Consider the following 16,848-nt stretch of genomic DNA (forward strand, 5'->3'; position numbering starts at 1 on the left):
ATGGCACATGGAGGATGTGTTGATATTAGGGTCATCAACAAAATCACAATCAAGTATCGGTTTCCCATACCGCGTCTTGATGACATATTGGATATGATGGCCAACGCTACTATCTTCTCAAAAATTAATCTCAAAAGTGGTTATCACCAACTCCGGATACGCCTTGGCGACGAGTGGAAGACGGCCTTCAAGACGAGGGATGGGCTATACAAGTGGCTAGTCATGCCTTTTGGGCTGACTAATGCCCCGAGTACCTTCATGCGTGTGATGACCCAAGTGTTAAGGCCCTGCATGGGGAAGTTCCTAGTCGTCTACTTTGATGATATCCTGATTTATAGTATGACCAAGGAACAACACCTCAACCATTTGAGGCAAGTTTGTGGGATCCTTAGAGCCGAAAAATTGTACACCAACCTAAAGAAGTGTGCATTTATGTCTAGCAGTGTTATCTTCTTAGGTTTTGTTGTGTTATCTGAGAGTGTGTCGGTGAATCCCGAGAAAGTCAAGGCCATTATCAATTGGCCTGAACCCCGCAATATTCATGAAGTGCGCAGCTTTCCCAACTTGGCCACCTTCTATAAGCGGTTCATTCAAGGCTTCAGTTCCATTATGGTTCCCGTCATAGATTGCATTAAATAAAAAATAAAAAAATAAAAAATAAATAAAAAGGAGTTTCAATGGACGAAGGCAACCTCAAAGGCCTTCAAGGAGATAAAGGCCAAGATGACCAAGGCTCCAGTCACGCGACTTCCAGATTTTTCAAAAGTTTTTGAGGTCGCATGCGACGTGTCAGGAGTTGGCATAGGAGTACTTAGTCAGGAAGGGCACTCTGTCACCTTTTTCAATGAGAAACTGAATGAGACGAAGCAAAAATACTCCACCTATGACAAAGAATTCTATGCGGTAGCGCAGTCGTTGCGCCACTGGCATCATTATCTATTGCCGCAAGAATTCGTCTTGTTCTCAAATCACGAGGCCTTGAGATATCTGAACTCTCAAAAGAAATTAAACCGTAGGCACGCCAAGTGGGTCCAGTTCCTTCAAGAGTACACTTTTGTGCTTAAGCACAAGACCGGTGTAAAGAATAAGTCTGCCGACACGTTGAGTCGTCGAGTCGCGTTACGCAATTCCATGAATGTCGAAGTCACAGGGCTCGAGCGTGTCAGAGAAGATTATTTTGAGTGCTCAGATTTTAGAGTTGTCTACGCATCATTGTTAGAGAGTCCGTCAGGAGCTAGCAGTGAGTATTTGATATTGGATAGATATTTGTTTAGTAGTAACCGTTTGTGCATACTTCGCACCTCCCTCCGCGATTTTCTTGTCCGGGAGTTACATTCAGGAGGGATTCCAGGTCATTTTGGTTGAGACAAGACCATTGCCCTAGTAGAGGATAGATTCTATTGACCAAGCCTAAAGCGAGACGTGACCAAAATTATAGGGCAGTGTCGTACTTGTTAACTAGCAAAGCAGAAAAAGCAGAATATGAGGCTATACACACCTTTGCCAGTTCCATTTGCCCAATGGCAGGACATCAGTATGGACTTTATGCTTGGGCTCCCAAAGACCATTCGAAAACACAATTCCATATTTGTTGTCGTGGATTGTTTTTCTAAAATGGCCCACTTCATCCCTTGTTCGAAGACTTTTGACACATCCCATGTTGCCAAATTGTTCTTCAGTGAAGTTGTCAAACTTCAAGGGTTACCTAAAACTGTAGTGTCTAACCGTGACGTGTGCTTCATAAGTTATTTTTGGAAGACACTCTGGCATATGATGAGTACTAGGCTCTCATTTTCTTCTGCCTACCACCCTCAGATTGATGGTCAAACTAAGGTGGTCAATAGGAGCCTAGGAAATTTGCTCAGGTGTTTAGTGGAGGAGCACACCAGGACATGGGACACTGCACTACCTATCGATGAGTTTGCATTTAATAGTTCTGTCAATAGATCTATAGGTTTAAGTCCTTTTGAAGTCGTTACTGGTTATAAACCTAGAAAGCCTATTGATCTTGTCTCTATGTCCCTATCCTATAGGCCATCAGAGTCTGCAGTGTCCTTTGCACATCATATTCATTCATTACATCAAGAAATCAAGCGAAAGATCAATACTAGTAATGAACAATACAAATTTTCTGCAGACCAACATAAACGATTCAATGAATTCAATGTAGGGGACTCTGTGATGGTCCGCATTAGGCCAGAGCGGTATCCTAAGGGAGCCATTCAGAAATTACAAGCGCGTAGCTCTGGACCATTCAAAATTATAAAACGAAACGGTCCCAATGCGTATGTGGTAGATCTTCCACCTTCCATGGGAATTAGTTTCACGTTCAATGTGGAGGATCTAGTTGCATTTCAAGGCACAACTGATGCATTGTCCAGCCTTTCACCTAACCATCCCGATTCTCCAGACCTTTCCCTTAACCCATGGCATCTTCCCGACCCATCTTCCCAGTCCCTACCTCCTATACCTACCCTACCCACATCCAAAGAGGAGATAGAGGATATTCTAGACCATCAGATTGTATCGACGCTGGACGGCGGTTTTCAAAAGTTCCTTATCAAGTGGAAGTCACACCAACTTCAGACAGTACATGGCTCACTAAGGAGCTTCAAAGACTTAATCCAGACATCTTGGAGCTGTTCAGGAGCTTTGTTTCGCCAGTGGTGAAACCTTCGCAACCGGGGAGAGTTAATGGGGACATCATGCGCACACCCCCTCTACGCACGTATTCGAGGAGGAGGCGGGCCCCACTTTCAATTTAGATCGACGGTGACATCTTTGGATGGCCTCATAATTAGGGGTTGCGTTATGGAGCATTAGAGTGGACCCGATCATTACATAGATTCTACCATCGGATCTCATGATCGCGGCCCACTACTTTAGATGATCTAGGATTTTGAGTTTTGACTATTTTTGTTATTAGAAACATCATGAATAGCTTTGATTGCTTAGGTTAGTTATTTTATTTGCTTTAGTTTTAGTATTAGTGCGCACATGGCGCAAGAGTAATTGTCTTTTTTGGGTATAGGGTTTTCTTATAAATAAAACAATCCCATGTAGGTATTCTTATTTATATTTTATGAATAAAATAATTCATGTGTTTCTTCCTCTCTTTGGGTTGAAGAATCGAATTGGGTGCGAAGCCCTTCCTTCATCAAAGGGCTAACTACCGTGGTGCGAAGCCACATCCGCTCCAAATCATCTCCACCTTACGCACCACATCCATCACCCTCTACACCCCTTCCACCTTTAGATTCACCTACTTTCGTATCCAAGTTTTCTCCTACAGCAGTGCACAAACAGATTTTCAGATTCTGGCTCATCTGAAGGGCTGAAACTTCGACGGAGTACTACGCACACACCTTGCGACGGATCTACTTGAAACTTAGTATGGAGGCAGCCCATCCCTGGGCAATCCTAGCCTAAAAGTCGGTTTCCGACTTTGTGGGCCCCACACACGTGCGGACGACCTGTCACGCACGTGTGTCCAAGCCCATCTGTGGTCCAGCGCGCGTGGCTCATCCCAGGTTCTTTTTTTCCTTTATATCCTTCTCTTTTGACTAAAAAAAACCCCTTAATCCAAATACATAACCCTGAAGAGTCCCAAATCTCAATTATCCCCAATTTTCGAACCCTAGATTTTCTCCCAAATTGAAACTTAGTGAATCTCTTGAGTTAGGAACAATCCTTTGCAAGAATGGATGATTCTTACACTCCTTTGGGCTTGTTTAGCTTATAATTTTATTTGATCTAGCCTTAAAGTTGTGTAGGCTTGGACCCCCATAGATTCCCCTTTTTGAATGTTTGATAGTATGTAGGGTGTGGAATTTTGTGACAGTTTAATATTGGTATAATCACAAGCTTGATATCTTGCACTCCATATTTAATTTCATATCCTGCATCAATTTTTTTAAAAACTTGTATTATATGAGATTTTAATGATAAGAACTCATTCTTGATATAATTGAATCACTTTTGTCTAGTTTGGGTCCTCATATACTAGAAAATTATTGTGCATAGATTTTTTATTTTATTTTTTTTTTTTTTTTGTGTTTTGGGTTCTAAGTGTGTGCTGAAGTTTCATTGAAAAATTCCATCATTTTCCCAATGTTTCCTTCAAATTACGGTACATTCCCTAATACAAGCGATGTTTCCCGCCTAATACCAATGTGTCTGTATCCCAAGGATGTGATAGATGGTGTGATACTATGATACTAATACTTAAAACATTGGTTAGGATATTTGTGTATTTATGGGTGTGTACATTGTATTTTCCTGCTTTGCAGTAAAACGTTATCTTTGTTGTCTTAGGCAGTGTTTTAAATATTGATGATATTGGCCGATATATCCCACAATATATCTTGTATCCCACCAGTGCCATAACCCACATGTTCGATCTGGTGAGCATTTTCGAATTTTGATCCTTTTATTTTCTATAAATCATGTTAAATTAGTGTCAAATTGTTGCAACATGATTTTTCATGTTTTGCATGAAAAATCATGGATTGAGAGCTTCGATTTTGAGATTTGGAGGAGATAGCCGAGTTGAGGAAATTTTAAATAAATAAATAAATAAATCGAAATTTCCCAATTTTTAGCAAATCATTTGCAATCTTTGTGTCCATACATCAAATCAAACATGTATGTAACCTAATGTAGTGATTCTTCTTTTGCTTTTGAATGTATTGCTTGTGTTTCCACACGTCTTCTTACATTTATAAATTATATGAATAGACATTGAACATACTTGCATCAATTCAGTTAGACAATGCATAGATTAGGACGCTATATAAAGAAAACCTATTATGTGTACCTGTTTTTTGTAATGCTTTGATTTATAAGTGTGTATTAATGTCTTTTAAAACAATCACCGAAGTTTCATTGAAAAATTCAACAAATTTCCCAATGTTTCCCCATGTTTCCAACAACAGCGATACATTACAGGATACAACCATTATATCCCATGCGATAACCGATACGTATCCGTATCCCAAGAATGCAATATGTAACGCAATACCGATATTTCAAACATTGGTCTTAGGATTTTATTAATAAAAACCTTGAGTAAAGAGAACCTAACAAGCTCTAATCATTTTCTTCTTTCACATCTCTTTCTTCACTTTGCCCCAACCTGAGCAATATATCCAACACACAACCACCATACACATGAAATTGGGCTCATAAGTAAAGGAAAGCAGAACATTACCTCCCCTATCAATGAAACATCTGATTGTTGTATTCTAACATTCTCTTCCAAATCTTGTAACCTCTTCTCAGTGTGATCTACAGCATCAACCTTTCGTCCAAAAAGTCCCAGGAAACCATTACGTTGAAATTTTTGCCCAGGTCTTGATTTTAAATGCGTAAGTTTTTTATACAGCTTCTCTGCATCACTCTGAAAAGAATGTCAACTTGAATGTAAATATCAACATGGAATAAGATACAAAAGCACTTGAAAATCTATTTGAAATATGAAATGAAAACTAAACCTGAATTTTAATTTACATCTTTCAACAATAAAATCTGTATGATCTACCATCTACTTTGCAATCTAGTGGCCATTTGGGTTGAAAGAACCCAGACCTTCAAGGACTTTCCTTCGGTAAAGATTCAAATACAAAAAAGTCGGCCGTTTGGTTCTCTGAAATGTTCCTGAGAGCAGGCACAACAACAAGAGAAGTTTCACTTTCGACGATTGATTCCATTTCTTTTCCGTGAAATGAAGCCGATAGGGATGATCGGTTGCATTTCAGCCCCGTACTGTCACATGCAAGCAGGCCCTAAAGATACTAAGAAGATCATCGTTCTATTTGATTTAATCAGTTTCTTTCCAAAGGGTCGGGCTTACATGAACCAAAGCAATTTGGTGGTAAAGCCTTTCTTCTTTGCTTGGAGTATATCCACAGATGACATGATCAATGCGGGAAATCTAGATTTTTAAATCAATAAATAAATAAAAGTTTTGGAGTGTAGTAGGTAAAACATTACTGGCGGTGACTTGACAGGTATAAACTTGTAACTCTCTCATGATTGATGGTAGATTAATGACTACAAACACAGTTGAATAGTATAAAAATTGAACTGACAAGTATCAAAATGATGAAAATCTTATAGAATAGGTTTTACTTTTTCTTTTTTCTTTTCAACAATAGATTTTGTCAGAGGAAGAGAAAAGATTACAGAAGAGGAAGGGAATCCCCCTCATAGGACATGGGAGGGAAGATCCCCATCAAGCCAACTCATCATCCTATATTATTAATATCCCTACCAACATGAGTGAAGGACACTGAGATCTTCTCCTACATCTCCCTTATTTCCTCAACCCAATGTGAAAACCACCAGGGATATGCATTGGTGTATGTAGCCAGTTTAGTAACGTTTGTAATGCTGCCTTCAATAACAGCAGGGGGAGCTTGCCAGTGTTCTAACTCTTTCATTCCCTGCCAGAGCTCAGCTCAGCCTCGATGGACTACCTAAGCCTGATAGGACATGCAAAGACTAGGCAAGTCCCTCCAAGGTCATATCCAGTAATTGCCCAAATCCTAGCTGTGCAAGATTACCCTTGGAGCTCCCGTCTAGCTTCAAATTTCCCCAGGCAGAGCCTTACGACTCTTCAACCACACAAAAATGTTGGGTACTTTTGGCTTCGGATCTCCAGCACATTCACATGATCTCCTAGCTAGCCATCCTAGAGGCTTTGGAATATTTGTTCCGAAGTGCTTTAAACGCCAATTAGCTTCACACAAGAATACATATGTTTTACATGCCTTTCTGTAGACAAGTTGCACACTGCATGTATTTACACATCGCATGCTTTTAAGGAAAAAAGATTCCATGTGGAAATAATGAAGTGCATGTGTAATAATGTAGAAAATAGTGCAATGTAAATTAATATTTTTGTGAAAACTTTAGCTATAATTCAATATATCCCACACGTCATAAACCACATATAATATTTTTCAAAAACAAATTATCCAAGATTCAAACAAGCTCAATCCCATCACTTCAACAAGCTAGAGTGTCCCTCAAATCTAATCAAACGATGAATGCATGCAAGCCATCACTTCAACAAGCTAGAGTGTCCCTCAAATCTAATCAAACAATGAATGCATGCAAGCCTTCTGTTGTGATTTTCGAAAGACAATCGTAAAAACTTTTAGAACCTAGTTTTTAATCATGTAGGATCAATTCCCTTCTTTTTCGAAAGGTTAGGATCAATTCCCATATAGATATAGACGAATTTGAAACCCTAATTTGGATGGATCAGATCATACCTTAGTGACGTGAGATTTTTTATATAATGAATCGATGTTGTTCCTTCTCAAATTGACAAGGCTTCCCCTTATCTATCCCCAATCAAAGAAAAGAACCAGACCCTCTAATTATGTACGCTACAGGACTATAGAAAGGGTTAGAAGAAGAAGAGTCATTGATTAGTTGGGCCACCAAAAAGAAGGGAAGGGATAAGAGAAGCTCAGCTGCCCTCCCTCCCTGACTAGACTCTCTCTATGGGATGTCCACCATGGGGGAGAGAGAGAGAGAGAGAGAGAGAGAGAGAGAGAGAGAGAGAGAGATGGGACGTTTTGGGCTTGATTCTATTCCCCTTCAGAATATGATCTATTTGTAAAAGGTGCATTAGGGTTCTCTTCCCCTAGAGCACTAATGGATAGTCACATACTGTTCCATAACCACGCCATGATTTGAGACTTCTCCTAAACCCACTCATCATATTTGTTATCGTTGGGCTTTGGTAAGGTCAGGTATTTTAACTTCCCTTCAGCCATCAAGAAGACTTGCACAGACTTAGACCAATGAAGATATTTTTTCCATTCGACTTTGTAAAGGTCATTTGAGCCCTAAGAATGTTAAATGAACTAATAAAACCAAATTTGTTCTCAATTTTTGTCTCCATCAAATCAATGTCAAAAGGATTGGATGCACACCACTCATTGAAATCGGATGAAAGGCTTCTACACTTGAAAGTTTCAACCACTCAAGCCAACATGAACAACACGGTTCACGAGACGCACCAATCAGCCTATCACATCACAATAGGCCAATCACCCAAATTTAACATGTCTTCACGACACAAGGATGACAACCATCACTCACGTCTTCACACACAAGCCATCAACAAGCCCAGCACACACACACACACACACACACACACACACACACACACACACACACACACAAAAATGCCATCAACAAGCCCAGCACACAAATAAAATAGAAGTCCCAGACTGTTAAAGAGCTCTTGGCACATGAGAAAAAGAAAACCAAAAAAGAACGAGGAGAAAAGAATTCTAACTTCTAGGAGGGGAAGACTCTAGCCTAATCAAATGAAGAGAACCTAAATTCTTATACGCATTCATACACACATGTACACAATTAAGCACACATGCACGCACATATTCACACATGCACTCACAGATTCACACGTATAGACCCTGCATTTTGTAGTGATTACCTGTGTACATTCATAAACGTATTGTACACTCAATCATGCATGCACACATACATGTATACATGCATACACACATACATGACACATCCATCCAGGCCATTACACAATCTAGATCTACTCGCATGTTCACAGCCTATTTACATGTTTGAAGCCCCACTCACATGGCCCATTTCCTGATACGACACACGACCAAATTGTAGGCCCATCTAAACACCAAGTCATGGCCAGATCTAGGTAGTAAATCACGGCCATTAAATGGTCCCATAACCCTACATTTGAAACCAATTCGACATCCACTAAACAGCTCATTCACGGCCCACCGATGGGCAAAGACTTATTTATACTCTCCTTGGCCAGCATGTGGACCACTTCATTGGCTCTAGGCCTGTTCGCATTACTCCAAACCCATTCACATTCACACAGTCCATGCGCGGCCATTCCCACAGCCTGTGATCACATACATACATGTCTAACCATCCATCAGTTCATTTGTTCATCCAACCATCAATTCACCCATACGTTTAATACATTGTCCATCAATATGTTTAATGTATCCATCCATCAATCGATGCATGAATAAATACACACACATACATACATGTCTAACCATCCAACCATCCATCCATCCATCCATTATGTTCAGTGTATCCATCCATCCATCCACCCACGCACGCATATCTACACATACCCATACATACATGTTTAACCATCCAACCATCCAACTATCCATCCATCCATCCATAAATACGCACACATGTACTCACAGTTCACACCCATGCGCAGGTGCAGGCGCATGCGAGCACCTGCACACATGTTCACCCTCTCACAAATGTGTGTCACTCACACACACACACACACACACACACACACATACACCCTAAATCACTCCCTCGCAGACCCTTTACCATAACAAACCCCACTCTCTCTCTCACTCTGCATAATCACTCCCCCTAAATCCCTCTCCCACTCTTTAAAATCCCACACGCCCGCTCCCTTTTGCACTCCCATTCACCCCGAGAGAGAGAGAGAGAGAGACCCCTTTTGCACATGGGTAAGTGCATCTTTAACAAGTCTCCTTTTTTCTTATGATTTCTTTCTTTTAAATCAATGCATTGTGTTGTATAGAAATTTTACAATCTAGTTTTATTTTTTTCGAGAAATTATACAATCTGAATCTTTTTTTATATACAGAAATTGAACAAATCTGTTCGTGATTTTGTGCACAGAAATTGTGCAAATCTGGCCGTGTTTGTGTACTGAAATTGTGCAAATCTTTTCGTGATTTTGTGCACAGAAATTGTGTAAATCTGACCATATATTTGGTGCACGAAATATGTGCAAATCTCACCACGGTGCATCAAAACCATGCAAATCTGACCATTCTTCTGTGCATCAAAACTATCCAAATCTGACCATTTTTCTTTGCATCAAAACCATGCAAATCTGACTGTTTATTGGCGAACGAATCTGTGGAAATCTGACCATTTATCCGTGCATAAAAATCATGCAAATCTGACCTTTTATCTGTGCAAATCTGACCATATATTGAAGCACAAAATCTGTGCAAATCGGACCGTATGTTGGGGCACAAAATGGTGTAGATTTTATGGTGTAATTGTGCCTAGAAACTGTACAGATCTAACACTGTATTTGTGCATAGAAATTGAGCAATCTGAACTGAGTATTTGTGCATAGAAAATATGCAATTTGAACCTATATAAACTGTGTTATATTGTACCAAAATTTAAATTTTTATGCACATGTTTACATCTTGTGAATTCTCAAATATCTCTTATTTTACATACTTGTGATTCCTTAAATTTTGATAAAATAATCATGGCATTTTGAATTGATCTTGAAACATGATTCTAGTTTTGGTTTTTAACAATTATAACCGCAAATTGATCGCAGGATATTTTAGAAATGATGATTTAAGATCAATCATTTTATAAGGATGTGTTGAAAATGGTGATTTGATATAAATAATTTGTGTTGGAAATTATGGAAATTATGAGCTATTGGAATGCCAGAAAATAGGTGAGGCGATTGAGTCCCCTGGTTGAAACTCCCTAAAGCCAAATATGTGAGGCGATAGAGACCATTGGGTTGGGAGTCCCATAAGCCCAACTGGTATCATTTGGAACCTCCATTGATCAAGGACAAGTGGGTGAGCACATCGGAGTGTAACAGACCACTTATGCAAGCTAGGTGGAGTAGTAGTCTAACCAACTAACATACAAATCGGTCACCCATTGATCGAGGCCAGGTGGGTGAGCATACCCAATGCAACAGACCACTTATGCAGGCCAAGTGGGTGAGAGTATTGTCCAACTAGTGTAAAATGGCCCTGATGTTCAAAGTTTAACTATACTGATTATTGTGGCTATCTTTCATGTAAATTGCATCTATTCATTCATGTTGTTCTATAAACAAAAAGCATTAAGTTTTAACACCATTAGACTTTATCAGTCATGCATAGGATTTTCTAGTGATTTTGTTAAACTTAGTTTACCCGCATTGGACATGCTTAATTTCAAAAACTTGTGATGAGATATACTCACTAAGCTTTTGAGAATATCCAAGTTGTGGTTGTTGACTTTCAAGAATTGGACCTCATTAGAGTAATTAAGGATTGGATTGCTTGTTGATATCGTTTATAAATTTAGTTCCTTAGAATTTTTCATTTTGTATATGTAATAAATTTGAACTATGATGATTGTATTTAAATTTGGTTATGACATTTAACTATGGAATAGAGTTTCATAGTATTTCCCTTTAATAAAATATTAGTTGAATGCTATTTGATGATCATTTCATTGAATTCAACACATATGACATCCGGCCCATTAGGCCTGTGCATTGTATAGCCTTGGCATGACTGATGGCAGTCATGAACGAGGCAGTATGGCCTTCCATTATTTCCGCTCACTCTAATACACATATACTTGTCATATGCATTGTGCATGCACACACACACTCGACTGGGCTTCGTATAGAAGCTCATGCCCTCTTGTTTATGTTTCATGGCACGACAAGGCGGAGTAGTATTGAGGCTGGAAAGTGTGTCTAATCTTTTGGAGTTTTGTTATACCTTGTATTTCCCTTTCTAGAATTGTACAAATCAGACTTTTAGTGGATATGTGATGATGTTGTTGTTTTGGTGCACTTGTGGTTATGCTCCTTTACAAATATATATATATATATATATATATATATCACTCGGAAAATCCTCCTTATGGGATCTCACTTTCGAAACATGGCATATAGGCACTAGGCGTCATAATCGGGGTACTACGGAGGCTGTTATCACCAAATTTGGAGCCCAGAAATTTGGTGACCCCGACCACCGAGTTTGGTACACTACGGGGCGTGACAATAGCGAGTAAGGAATTAAACCCGTTAAAATTCAAACTACAACAAAATGAGTATAGGATGGAACATCCAACCCTTTGCACATGTTTTTGACTTCTTTCATCTTAGAAAATCCTATTTGAACTACAACCCTCAAAGGCTCTTTGGCCCAGTGATTGATTTGAACTTATTTCCTAAGTTGAACACCTTTTCTTTAGCTTTATAGTACTTTCTTCCATAACTTGCAAACAAAGAATATGAAGAAATAAACTCCATAAGAAAATTAAATCAATAACTTGGGAGCCTAGTAAACAAATCGTTGTCCAGAAACTACCAAAACTCATTCAAAATTTAAATTACTTCTCAACTAACGCTTGTATGTTGATGCATGGAGGGTACCAGAAAAGGAGCCCAAATAGAACTGGACTAACCCTAGCATCCCATGTGTGGGGTATGCACAATGTCATCATGACATCACAGCATCATGGACCATTCAGCCCTTTCCTTCTCTCACTAGTGGAAGTAGTCCCCATGGCAATGGGCCACTATGCAAGCCAAATTGCACAATGTACCTAATAGTAACACTAAATAAAAGCTCTTCTGTATGATTATAATAACTGGACCTGAATTTGCTGAAATCATAATCATTCATGTTAGGGTATCTATGAAGCAAGGCATCATCAAATGACAGGTAGAAATTAAGTGAATACCAGAATAAGCAAGATTATACTACGAGAATCCAAAACCGCTATTCAAGAGAATCTAATAATACAAAAAACTATAGAAAGTAAACAACTGCACAAAAAATTCTTACAATGAGACCTTGGAGTTTGCTTGTTCGACGAACCACCGAGTGCGACAGGTAGGTAGAAGAATGATATTCTGTAAAAAAGCTCTCGACTTGGTTACTAAAGCTGCTCCCAGAAGTCACAGGGATACCACGAACTAGAACGCTGAAATCATGTGACTGTGGTCTTGATGCATAAAAGGATGCAAGCCTCTTAGAAGAAATATAATTATATTCCTGCAGAGAGAATATTACTCAATGTCTATCTAGAATTTCCATTCCTACCATCTTGAAAGCCTTCACTCATACTCACATAAATGGGCACTTGTGGAAAAGAAATATCCCATGATCAACACCACTGAAACAACTATTTAATGAAACCATTGAAATTGGATCCACAACCAAAATATTTATCCTCCGGCCCATCGCTTTATTACATAAAGATAGCCACGTTGATAGCAAAAACATTATGATGCAAATAGCATTCGTTACTCTGTCAATTAAATATACAGCTTTAATCAAATAACAAATGGACCAAACAGGAACCCAGCTACAAGCAAAAGAACAAAAAGACCAAACAGGAACCCAGCTTCAAGCAAAAGAACAGATGGACCAAACAGGAACTCATAGATATAGTTGAACACAAACCAAGTGAACTAGGAAGTAGATAAATCCTCTAAATGAACACAACCTCAAGACCAACATAAGATAAAAGTGCTTACAAAATGAAATAACTTACATAATAAAGAAGAAAGCAAACAACGCCAGTGATAAGATAAGCAGAGCAGAAGTGAACCCATAACCTGCCAGAAAGACACAAATTGATGACAATAGGTTCTTTGCTATAATTATTAGCTAACCCATATATATAAGGAAACAAGAATTCTGACAAATATCTGAGAACACATCAACTGCCCAACTGACATTCATATTGGTAGCAAATTCATATGGACAGCAAGCATTAAAAGGAAGTTTTACCCAGGAATTTTTGTGCAAAGAGGTGAAATTCTCAACAACAACGACAACAAAAATCGACCCGAACATTTGAACCCATGTCAAAAAAGATAGACACCAAGACAGTGCAGTGCTGGCACCGTTGTCTTTCCACACTGCGCTGTGACTATGAGGAGGTTGGGTCAGTGAAATATAAATTAACAAGAACAAACATATCTTGAAGAACGCAGTGTAAATAGCAGAGTGCAATGCACAAAAGTTTTCTAGAATAACATAAAAAGACAGTACTTTTATCATATTGAAGGTAAGCATTGAATAGAATATTTTTTTTACTCAATGATCCTATGAGGACATGTTTGGATATCACTAATTCCATGGAAATCAATGGAAATAGAAGAGCTTTTCCATTGATGTGACAATTTGAGATGTTTGGATAGCAAAGAAAAGGCGAGATTCCACAAAAGTACTCATTGCACTTTTCCATAGTTTGGATTATCTGGCACAAGAAACTAGGTAACCGTGGTTTCACAAACAATGTTGTCATGTGCGATCGCACATTCGCATATGCGATCGCATATGTGCACACACTCAGCTCGAAATTTCATATGCGACAGTGGCATATGCGATTTCCGCACATATGCGATCGCATATGCCACATATGCGAGAATATGCGATGTATGCAATCACATATTCGCCAACGGTCAGAAATCTGACCGCTTTCTAACCATTGAGCATTAAAAAATAATAATAATAATAATAATAAATCGGTATTTTTAGTTTATAAAAGGGCATTCAAAACAATCCTACATGCACTCAAAAGTTCAAACTCTCTCTCTCTCTATCTATCTCTATTTTCTACTCTCTTACACTCTCTCTTACATAATTCCAAGGCCCAAGCTCCATCCATATTTCTTTTAAGTTTGAAGTTTCAACTTTCAATCAAGGGACAAGGATTCAAGATTCAAGAAAGTAAAGCAAGCAAGATTCAAGATCATCGAAATTGAACTCTCTTTCTAGTTTCATCCAAGTTCTAAATATCATAATCATATTCACACACCCATCACTCTCTCTTTCTATCTCTCTTTCTTAAAGTTTCTTTACATTTAAGAGTCAAGAGACTCAACTTACAAGTTGCAAGTTAGTTTGTTATAGTTTGAGTTTCTTCCAAGTTCTAAGTTCTAACATTTTTTTTTAGTTTGTTACTTACAAGTTACAACACAATTACAAGTTACAAGTTATTACAAGTTAGTTACAACTCACAAGAGTACAATACAAGTCTACAACATTCTCTCAAGACTCAAGAGTCAAAACTCAAGACTCAAGTCAAAAGTGAAGACAAGAAGTGACGAAATTGTGTTTTTGTAAATTTGTAATTGTGTGTAAATCTCTCTCCCCTCTTTTACTACAAGTGTGTAACTCTCTCTCTCTCTTTCTCCTTTTCTTTTCCTTCTCCCTTTCTACTACTAGTGTAAGTATAAGTGTAACTCTCTCTCTCTCTCTCTCTCTCTCTCTCTCTCTCTCTCTCTCTCTCTCTCTCTCTCTCTACTACTACTACTACTACTAGTAGTGTAAATGTAATAGTGTATCTCTCTCTTAGTCTCTTTCTCTCTCTCTCTCTCTTTTCCCTTTTCTTTTCCCTCTCCCTTTCTAGTTTATACTACTACTAGTGTGTGTAAGTGTAACTCTCTCTCTCTCTCTCTCTCTCTCTCTCTCTCTCTCTCTCTCTCTCTCTCTCTCTCTCTCTCTCGTCTTTACTCTTTAGTCTTTACTTTACTTTAGTTTATACTTCTTAATTTTAGTACTAGTTTACAACTTACAATCAATACACACACACCAACATAATGTCTTCTTCCCAATCTTCCTCTTTGAAACCCAAGTCGAATGACCTGGGTTGGAAGTATGGGCACTATCGTAGTGCTTCGGATAAGACTCACATAGTATGTGAGTTATGTAGGTATGTGGGTTCCAGTGGCATTGCGCGGCACAAGTAACACCTTGCACATTTACCAGGGTCAAATGCAAAAGCATGCTACAAAATTACTCCAGAAATCTGAAGGGAGATCATGCAGTATATGGATAAACAATCAAGAAAGAGATGCGATAGTGCCCTACGTCACGAGGAATATATGGAACAAGACGCATATGAAGATATAAACGTAGTTAATGCAGATGAAGCTAGTCTCACTCCACCTACTTCGACAGGCCGGTTTAGACCACAACCATAACCAACGGTCTCGAAAAGAGCCCGAGGGCATGGGCCCATGGATAGATGGTGTAGACCACACCCTGAGGATGTGGTCGACCAAAGGGGTCGGGGCAAAGGGCCGGCTCAAACAACTTTAGAAAACCAGTATAAACAAAAAGATAGAAAAACCATTATTCAATATATTGTTAAGTGGTTTTACCAAACCGACATTGCTTTCAACGTCGTTAAATCGAGAAGCTTCAAAGTTATGGTTGAGGCTATAGGTCAATTTGGACTAGGGCTTAAACTTCCTTCATATCATGAAATGAATGAGACATGCCTGAAAACCGAAGTTAATTATACACGATCCTTTATAACTGAATATAAGGAATCGTGGAAAACATATGGGTGTTCACTCATAGCCGATGGATGGACCGATAGATCCAGTTAGTCTCTCATTAACTTTTTGATAAATTGTCCAGCTGGGACAATGTTCTTGAAGTCCGTGGATGCATTAAGTCATTCACATACTGGAGAATACTTGTTTAGCTTACTAGATAATGTAGTTGAGGAAATAGGTGAGGAATACGTTATACAAGTAATTACAAACAACGCAGCCTCATATGTAATGACCGGTCGTCTTCTTATGGAGAAGAGGCATCATTTATTTTGGACCCCCTGTGCGGCCTATTGTGTTGATCTTATGTTAGAAGATATAGGTAGGTTATTTATAAATGTGATTGCAAGAGCTAGAAGAATCACAGTCTTTATGTACAAACACACCCTTCTTCCAGTCGAATGAGAAAACACATTGGGGGTAACTTGTTACGTCTAGCAATCACGAGTCACCCGTTTCGTTACAGCCTTTTTAATACTACAAAGATTACATGCAAAAAAAAAAAAAATCAGAACTTAAAAGCTTTGAAGTGTCGGCCGATTTTACAAGTGAGCTTTGATCAAAGAAGGCTGAAGGGAAATAGGTTCAACAAACAATCCTTTCAAAAAGTTCTTGGACATAAGTGGTAAAGGCGCTAAAAGCATCTGAGCCCTTAGTCACTATGTTGCGATTAGTGGATGGGGATGAGAAGCCTGCAATGGGTT

At 38.8% G+C, this 16,848-nt stretch overlaps 1 protein-coding gene across 9 annotated transcripts in view; it reads right to left on the minus strand.

The window, feature by feature from the left end:
* Nucleotides 1-16,848, minus strand: part of LOC131229906 (CSC1-like protein HYP1) — a 123,870-nt gene that overhangs the window by 74,274 nt on the left and 32,748 nt on the right. For 7 of the 9 annotated variants that reach the window (XR_009163647.1, XM_058225992.1, XM_058225989.1 and 4 more), the window contains 3 exons: nt 13,348-13,411; nt 12,636-12,845; nt 5,210-5,398 (listed from right to left, as the gene is read on the minus strand). Coding sequence is in view for 8 of the 9 variants with exons in the window: in XM_058225992.1 (XP_058081975.1) it covers nt 5,210-5,398; nt 12,636-12,845; nt 13,348-13,411 (463 nt within the window). In the remaining variant the exon portion in view is untranslated. The remainder of the gene's footprint in view (nt 1-5,209; nt 5,399-12,635; nt 12,846-13,347; nt 13,412-16,848) is intronic. The other 2 variants (XM_058225991.1, XM_058225990.1) reach the window with 2 other exon arrangements.

This window comes from Magnolia sinica, chromosome 16, assembly GCF_029962835.1.
Source record: "Magnolia sinica isolate HGM2019 chromosome 16, MsV1, whole genome shotgun sequence".
NCBI lineage: Eukaryota > Viridiplantae > Streptophyta > Magnoliopsida > Magnoliales > Magnoliaceae > Magnolia > Magnolia sinica.